This window comes from Neolamprologus multifasciatus, chromosome 12 (genome assembly GCF_963576455.1).
Source record: "Neolamprologus multifasciatus chromosome 12, fNeoMul1.2, whole genome shotgun sequence".
NCBI classification, from domain to species: Eukaryota; Metazoa; Chordata; class Actinopteri; order Cichliformes; family Cichlidae; genus Neolamprologus; species Neolamprologus multifasciatus.
In genome coordinates this window covers 18,858,870-18,868,240 of record NC_140450.1, presented here as the reverse complement: position 1 = coordinate 18,868,240, position 9,371 = coordinate 18,858,870, and the positions used below count along the sequence as shown (strand labels likewise).

Genomic DNA, 9,371 nt, shown 5'->3' with positions numbered 1-9,371 from the left:
CTTCTTCTTGCAGCTGTTTCCTCGCGGTCAGGAGAAACCCAGAACGTTAAGGAACGGCTGCGTCTGCCTCTGTGATTATGGCTCCATGCAGCAGGACAACCATTGAGAGCTAATTCAGTCATTAAAATGATAACAGATGTGTGTTTACAACAGCTGCTGCACTTTGTGCGCATTAGTTGAATCATCTGCAGCAGAGGTTGGCATTGCAATATCAAATTAAAATCATGTTGACCAAAGCTTAAATAAACAATGTGCTCTGGCCTGCTTCCCTTCCACATCTGGCCAAAAGCGTGCAGCTGTCAGAGACAGAACCATCAAAGCCAAGTCACAAAACTCACGCTGGGCAGCACATGTGTGGTATATTCAAGACTTTTGTTATTCACGTGCCAGAAGAAGAGAATAATAACCTTTGCTGAAGTAGGATATTAATATTTAACCTTGCCCACTGATCATATGGGTAATAATAATAAGTAATAGCTAATAACAGCCTAATGCTGCGGTTTCTAGGACTACGATCAGTCATGAGTAATTTGATATATAAAAAAGTAAAAAATTGTTTAGGTTGAAAAAAGCAAAGAAAAGAAGAAGAAGAAGAAAAACATCCACAAAAAACAATCAAATGCCTCACAGCTATTAAAGTGCAAGACCACAAAATGCAGTAGTGAAATTAGGAGATGGAAGTGTTGAGAAACCACCCTGTCAGCTGACTTTGGTTACATGCTGTTTCTTATACCTCTGCAAGCATTATCTCAGCTCAGTTGGTACTGTGCACTGGACACGATCATCACCAGCAGAGAACAGTTGTTGCTGCAGGTATGTTGCTGTTGTTGTTGTTGTATTTGTATTTGTTGTTATATGCAGTTATACACAAAGATGTTTATTCAGATTAAAATGAAAATGGGAAACATTTGTTTAAATTAAATGTTTGTTTGTTTTCACAGAAATTCCAAACATATTTTCACCCTTAGAAGAAATGGATTATATAGAAAATTGGGACTATGACTATCCTGAAAATGTGTCCTACACTTATAATGATTCCTCCAATATCACTACACACGAAGAGCCAGTTTTTCAGCACAAGCCAAAATGTGAAGGTTCCTGTGTGACTTTAGTCATAATTAATGTTATCATTTTCCTGCTGGGCACCTGTGGGAATGTTTTGGTCATCTGGATTTCTGGCTTCAAGATGAAGAAAACAGTCAACACCATATGGTACCTGAGCCTTGCGTTCTCTGACTTTATGTTCTGCTCCCTCATCCCATTCACCATTGCCTACACGGTGACTGAGGATTGGATTTTTGGCAGTTTTTTGTGCAAGTTTATCCCGTCAGTTATGTTCCTCAACATGTTCAGCAGCATCTTTGTCCTTGTCCTCATCAGCATCGACCGCTGTGTTTCAGTCATGTTTCCAGTTTGGGCTCAGAACCAGCGCACTGTTAGAAAGGCATTAGTTGCTGTTGTCATGGCGTGGTTGCTCGCCATCGCAGTTAGCATTCCCTCTATGATTTTTCGGGATGTTAAGGAACACCTAGGTCGGATGATTTGCTTGAACAGTTACACACACCAACACGGTCACAAGTTTGTCGCAGTGAGCCGTTTCATCGCTGGCTTTGTTATCCCTTTCATCATCATTACCATCTGCTACTCTATCATCATCCTCAAGCTTCGAACCAACAGGATGGCCAAAAACACCAAACCATTCAAGGTGATGACTGCTCTGATTGTTGGGTTCTTCATCTGCTGGCTCCCGTACCACGTGTTCATCCTACTTGAGCTGAACCCCCACCACCACAACCTCACCATTTTGAAGATTGGACTCAAAGCAGGCACTGCTTTGGCAGCAGCAAACAGTTTCCTCAATCCTGTGTTGTACGTTTTCATGGGCAACGACTTCAGGCGTAAGTTTAAGAGCTCTCTGCTTTCAAAGATGGAGAATGCAATGGGAGATGAAGGTCGTACCACCAGCCGTTACCTGTCCAGGTCCAGCTCCATGGATGGACGAGCTTCTACACACATCTAGATGTGTAAAAATCACCCCAAACTGTTTCAGTCAGTTGGTTCACTGGACAACAAAAATAATGTTTAAAAATGTGCAATCAATCAACATGTAAAATATGTCTTTACTTGGAGAAGGAGAACTGTGAATGAAATATGTATATTCCAGCTGTAAAAATGACCGTGTATTATACATTAGACTCAAAGCATTACTTGTATATTAAGTGTTTTACTAAAATAAAATAAATTAAAAACAATCATATGACATACTTTCATGCATCAAGGAACACAAAGTGGTGCATGCATTTGCAGATCACTTTCTGATTCTTGCGGCACTCCTGCATGGTTGGATGGTTAATAGAAAGCCTGATTTGACTGGTAAAACACTAAAACAAGAAGGAAACAACTTGTGTCTGTTGTTGGAACAGACACAAGTTTTGACTTGCTTTCTTGATATCTTAATTAAAAGTTAAACAAAGGATGGTCAAGAGCACTCACTAAACTGTGGTTCTAATTATAATATAACAACGCATTATAGTTTCATGCTGCAACACTTCAATAAGTGTAACTGACCACAATACAGAGTAAGACAGGGTGAAGCTCAGCCAATCACACAATCTGTATTTGCAGATACTGTGCAACAATTTATGTTATGTCATGTATGAGTGCTATGAATGTAGTTGTAGTTGTAAAAGTTTGACTTTTGTTGCTGCTTTTCTTTGTTTCTGAGATTAAACAAGATACATTAAAGTTAGTTCTCTGATTCACTCTCTAATTTCTCAGAAATTGAGGCTTAATTTGTATTTGGAGGCTGTGCTTTTCAAACAAACAATCACTTACTGAAAATGTACTCATTTCCTATCTGCAGTGAGATATACATTTGGGAAATTGTAAAAAAAAAGAAATGCACAGACAACACTAACATCAGTTAAAACTGTGCTAAGCAATGTGTTTCTGGTGATGAAAAATCTGTAGCAACCTTCCAGTTTATTGTACATCAAGCTGTTTGCCAAGGAAAAGATAGACTTCTCTCTCAAGGCCAGTTTTCATTTTTTGGGAAAATGTGAAGCAAGAAATATCAAGAATAAAAAAGGGCAAGAAAGGAACGAAGCCATTGTTAGTAAAATGTGTTAATTTTGTCAGAAAATGTTGTCGTGGGAGAGTGAGGTTTGAATAACATGTGAGGCCAAAATCCTTTCTTTTCACAGCTTTAATAAACTAAAAGAATTTTAATGTCTGTTGTCCATCCGCATTTCACTGATAATTCCAGTTATGTCACTAACATTTTATTTGCACCTGTATCTGATCCAACAATATCACCTCCGCCTCTGCACACCAATAGAACCACATAACATATTTGCACACTGTGTTTGAGCCTAATTTTGAGTCTAAACTTTAAAACCACAAAGATGAGACAGAGATAAACACTCATAACATTTTTAACCTAAGAGATATCACAACAGGAATTTAAGAGTCTGGGGATTTTTATTCACCCATCTGGCTGAAGAACCGATGAGCTCGTGCCATGTCGAGGAATCCATCGTCCACTTGTTCACACTTCACAAGAATCACACCTCCTACGCCATTAGCGAGACACTATGGCATTACTGAGAGTTGAAAAAAATGTCTAAAGTCTTTCATCTTTAATAAAATGATCAGCGTTCTGCTCTACCAGGTGTAACAATTGAGTATAACATCCAGGCATCCATGAAAACGGAATTTATGACATTTAACGGAGTTAGAAGTTAGCAGGAAGTTAGCTCGCTAGCTTCTATCTAAATACAATATAGCATGTCCTGACTGCGGGGTTTTGGAAACAAATTCAAACGTACAGCTCTGTTATCACTTCCAACATAAATGAAGACAGAAAACTAAACAGCAGTGACGTTTGTAGGGTTACAGAAGTTTGGCTAGCTGGTATATAATGCTACGTGACCGCTAGCGACACAGCTATGTTAGCATAATATAAACAAGCTAACTTTTTTTTCCACTCAATAAAAGTTAACGTGAGTGTTCTCGGTGGTCAGGAACAAATGTAATCGCATGGCAGGATGCTGTAAAAGGGCCAAACTTCAGCCAGGAGAACAACTGAGATAATCCATCCACAATACGAGGTTAGTCATTCATATACTGCTGCATGGGCTGGGCTGTAGTTACATCCTAAGGTTTTAAAAACTGAGCTTAAATAAATGATTAGCGGTAATAAAAGCCGAGGGAGGTCAACAATGATCACTGACTGTTTTAGGAGCTTTTTGAGATTAAATAGAACAAAATACATAACATTAAACATGTTAACAACACAAAAGCCATATTAAACGCAGACTACTTTAGGCCCGGAAGTAGGATTCAGTGTTGCCAACTCCTCAGTAAGGAAAATCGCTATTGGTTGTCCTAAAAGTCGCTAGAAGTCGCTAAATGACGTCATCACCTAATTTGCATAATTGGTCATGCTAATGTAATTGTAACCTACGCTGCTGGAGAGAGAAATAACATCATGGACGAGACATAAAGTGAGCAAAAAACGTCCTAAATGCAGTTAGAATTTATTTAGAACTACAAATTAAATTTCTTTTAGCAATTATTGTTTTTTGTAATGTCACAATTCCAACCCTGCTCCTTTACCCGGGCTTGGACCGGCAAAAGTGACCCGAAATAGGCACTCTGGTGGAGTTACTTTGTGTGTGTGTGTTTATAAGTAGTTTTAAACCTGATCCACAAAACAGCATAAGAGTAAAAGAAGAACTGACTGCGTTACAGCACCCGCTGCTTGTTGAGAGTAAAAGTGATATGCGCTTTCACATCTTTTTTTTAGCGACTTTTCTTGGGAAAAAAGTCGCTAGGGGGTCTGAAAACTCGCTAAATATAGCGACAAAGTCGCTAAGTTAGCAACACTGGTAGGATTCGTCACGTCATCACTTAACGACCGGATAGGCTTCTCCGATAAATGTCTGTGCACTTTTGTATACCCATTGTTTTCCACACCTTAATTATTATTGGCCATAAAATAATATCAATAATAATAAAAATACTCTGGAACTAAAACACTTTTATTTGGTGGTAAGGTAGATTAAATCGTCCTTGATATGGCTGTTTGTGAGTCTCACTGACTTCTCAGTGGAGTTTAATTGTCTTAGTTTGTACAGTACAGCCAAGCAGTGAGAAAACCTTATCACCTTCCTTTTGTACTTCACACATTACAATAACCAGTGAATTTTTGGTAAATCGTGGGCCGGATGAGTTCCTATACCTCAGTGACATTCTGCTGAAGCAGTGTAGGGCTGTGAGAAGACACGAGTAGATTTCTCAAAACACTGGCAGTGAGTCACAATGAAATGTTGGTAGAGTTAGAGACTCTCAACTATTTCTGATCTGAAGTTCAATTGTTTTTCAGGAGTTCTGCCCACTGAGGCTTCAGGAAAACTTTTATACTGTGAGTTAAATGTGAAATATCTGTGGTTTACTGTGAAATACCAGTTATTTCATCAATATTTTACTTGCATATATTGTATATGGTGCAATGGTATCATACCGGTCACTGCACAAGAACAAAGAAGCCTCTTTTTTCACAGCATGTTTGAGGCTATGTTTGAGTACGGTGGGGTGAAAGTTATACTTAAAAAGATATGCGCTCAAAACACTTGCATACACACTTTAACAGAAAGGAACAGTCTCTAATTTCTATGGTAGTTGTATTTTAATCAAGAGAGACAGAATTTCAACACAATACGAAACATGAAGTTATAAACTGATTGGCATGTCACTGAGTGAAATCTGTATTTTATCCCCTACACTGTGTGCCACATTACAGTCGATCAATTTCAGATACTCCTGACTCAACTTGTTATGTGTGTAAAGCACACCTGTATACAGATTCAGTCTTTCATTTGAATCTGTCCACCACCGTGGACAAGACCAAAGAGCTGTCAAAGTGGATCAGGGACCAGATTGTAGACCTGCACACAGACTGGAATGCTCTACGAGACCACCAGGAAGAAGCTCGGCAAGAAGTTACCATTATTCTGAAATGGAAGAAACATAAAATGACAATCGGTGGCCCTCAGGATGGAGCCCAAAACTACACGGGAGGAGCTTAATAATGACCTGAAAGCAGCTGGGACCACAGTCACCAAGAACACTTTTGGTAACACACTACACCCCAATCATCCAGCATCCGCAATCCCCCTGTAGGCATGTTCCCACAGTCAAGCTACAGGACACACTGAAGAGGGGTCATGGATGGGTCTTTCAGCAGGACAATAACCCAAAACATACCACCAAGGTCCACAAAGGAATGCCTAAAGAAGAAGCACATTAAAGTGATGGAGTGGTCTAGCCAGTCTTCAGACCTTAGTGTTTTTAAAAATCTGTGGTGGGAGCTGAAGCTTAGAGTGTGTGAGAACCTGGTGAACAACTACAAGAAGCTTTTTACTGCTGTGGTTGTTGACACGGGTTTCTCCACCAAGTAATGAGTCAGTGTGGGGTCCAAATACATGATTCACTCAGTGACACACAAATCAGTTTATAACTTTTATGTATGACTCACTGCAAAAATGAAACTACTTCAGATGAAATATCTGAGACTGAGAATTCAGAAGGGGATCAAATAATTATTTCCCACGCTGCAAGAAGATTCACAACTTAACAGGAAGCATGAGAGGAATTGAGTTTTAGTAATTTTTTAAAATGTTGAAACAGTGTAGGGCTGTGGGGAAACCCTTAAAGCACAGATTACCTGAAACCCTGTCAATGAGTAACAATGAAATGTTGGTCAGAGATTTAACCTTTAAAGCTGAACTGTGTTTGTAACCTGCCCACGTATAAATGTGAAAGAGTTTGCTTAAAGTCAGGAGTTCTACAAACTGTGTCAGAAGCCACTGGATGGTTTCCGTTTACAGTCACCACAATCAGTCCTGTTTTAAAACCAACACACATAGTTACTGGTAACTATTCTACTATGACTTTAAATGTGATCTAGATCATGCTGGAGGAAATGCTGGCAAACCTGACAAAAACCATAAGTAAGTATTAGGGTCATCACTCAAAAACTAAGCAATGTGTCATGTGCAATTACTGCTGATTACGTGACTTTTTGGTTACTCCGTGGCCTGAAATGCATGGTAACATAATTACAAGTTAATACAAACCTCAGGCTACAGACCATAATAGGGACACACTTTTTTGATATATCATTGACAGCCACCACACACTCAGCCTGTTAACTATTAAATGACTATATGATGCCTTTGCTTTGCCTGTAAATCTCATGAAGCTGTGATCATCAAGATATTTTGCAAATGTGGTTTTCATAAAAGTGACTAAGGTGCTGTCAGACGGCGTATGTGTAAATGTAGCTTGACACCAAGCTGTGGCTTGGTGTAGGAACATCATTGGTTTCTCCAGGAAATGTTTGTGGGTGATGTGAAAAAAAATGAGGCAGAGATGCAGTGTTGTCTTTAGTGTTTTACAGAAAATATATGTCACTATACAGTTTTATCATTGATGTTTAATGTGTCTTTCTTCTCTGGCGTCTAGCTTGTATGCTTTTTTGATTATGATTATGCTTTTGGAGTTCAGGATCATTTATTTTATTTATTTATTTAATTAATTATTTTTGTTGTTCAAGCATACACTTTTGGCTGCATGCTAGACATATCTTCAGTGATCTACCCTGGCCTATCAGCTGTTACAGACAGCCTTTCCCAGATGACCCAGCCGGGGTATGCCAGGCCCCGCCTTGAATCCAGGGATCCTCTGATATGTATCACCCTTCTTCAGCCAAAGCCAGCTTCTATGCTGCTTCCAAGATTTTTTGACAGTTTTACTCATTTGGAGTCTCCATATCCCCAACAGCAGTATGACTCAGTGTAGAGACTGGCCTGCAAAGACCCCTCTCACCCACACCTTCCACTTCTGCCTCTGACAGCTGGCAACTAGGTCCACATCTTTCTTTCCTGAGCTTACTGTACTCTAACTGGTCTTCCCACGGGACTGTCAGCTCCAGTATAACAGACTAACTTCTTTCAACTTTCTGGATAACTGGACAGTGTCTGGTCTGAGTGTGGTGGCTACAGTAATGTCCAGGAATCTCCCTGGGACAACCAATGTACACTTTATACAGCTCTTATTTAGCTTCAGTGCTGAGGATGCAGCTTCACTGCACCAGTTCCCACAGCAGCCACTACCTAAAACACGTAGTGAAACATGCAAGAATAGGAACAGAGGCTACGACATTACAAGCCTGCATGTCATCCCTGCTTTGGTTACATGATGAAGATCAGGCTCAAGCTGCCGGGCTGCAGTTGGCTTACACTCAGCTTTAACATCTGGGTTCTTGCCTTCTAGCTTTGTGTTAGTGTCTGTGCAGATGCTTTAAAGAGTCATTTCAGCGGCACTGGATAGATGTTTCTGTCCTGGATACAGTTTGGTCTTTACCATCATGTTATTTCTCTTTGGTGCAGTAAAAATAAAAGTATAGTTCACATCTCCACTCATGGAAAGATGCAGAGTGGTCTATTTCTTCCCAGCACAACTGACATTAGCTCATTGGAGCTTGTTTGCAGGAAAAAGGCACAATGGATGATTTTCTTTCTCTCTAATCACAGATCATCCAGATAACTAGCTGTAGTTGAGTATCTGATAGTTGTAACTGTACAGTAATCTATTATATTACAGCATTTCAGAAATATATAATGTGTATAATTTGTGATGCCTTTCACCCAAAACTAGACAGCTGTAGTATAAATGCTGTTTGGTTGGGAAGAGAAAGACAAGACAAGAAATATCTCACTTACATCCGTCTGGCAGAGGTCACAGAGGATGAATCCTGATATCTTTGGTAATCCCTTCAATTTTCCTCCAGCCAGTAGGAGGTCAACATTTTGGCTTTTTCTAATAGACTGCCAATAATTTCAGCACAGATATCCACAAGGCTCAGGTAAATTCTCATGACTTTTTCATTCCGCACACTTTTCCTCTTGGACAACCCAACCACTGAGGGCAACAGGCCAGGGTACTCCTAGTGCTGGTCCCAAGCCTGGGTAAATGAGGGGGGATAGTGGATATATATAGGACAAAGGATGTTGAATGTGGAGCTGTCAGGCCGGAGTAAAAGGGCACCATGGAGAAAATTCATGGATGTAGTGGTGTAGTGCAGTGTAGGGATCGGATGAGATGGAGAAAGGGCGAAAGGGCGCAGCCAAAAGATAAAGAATTTTCATCTTGGACCTCTAGAAGCTGCCATTAAATTTTTTTTGTACAAATATTTAAAGATAATTGAGTTAGTTCTCAAACTCAATTAAAAATACTCAAACTCTGCATTTTGTTTGATTTTTATTTTGTCCAAAACTTTGCTAGTCAGACTCAATATTTACTGCTAA

The 9,371-nt window shown here is 39.7% G+C and overlaps 1 protein-coding gene across 1 annotated transcript; it reads left to right on the top strand.

The window, feature by feature from the left end:
- Nucleotides 1-679: 679 nt before the first annotated feature.
- Nucleotides 680-2,745, top strand: cmklr1 (chemokine-like receptor 1). Its single transcript, XM_085181187.1, has 2 exons — nt 680-813; nt 942-2,745. Exon 2 carries the CDS (start codon nt 974-976, stop codon nt 2,018-2,020), a length of 1,047 nt encoding a protein of 348 aa, XP_085037313.1. The 5' UTR covers nt 680-813; nt 942-973; the 3' UTR covers nt 2,021-2,745.
- Nucleotides 2,746-9,371: the final 6,626 nt, after the last annotated feature.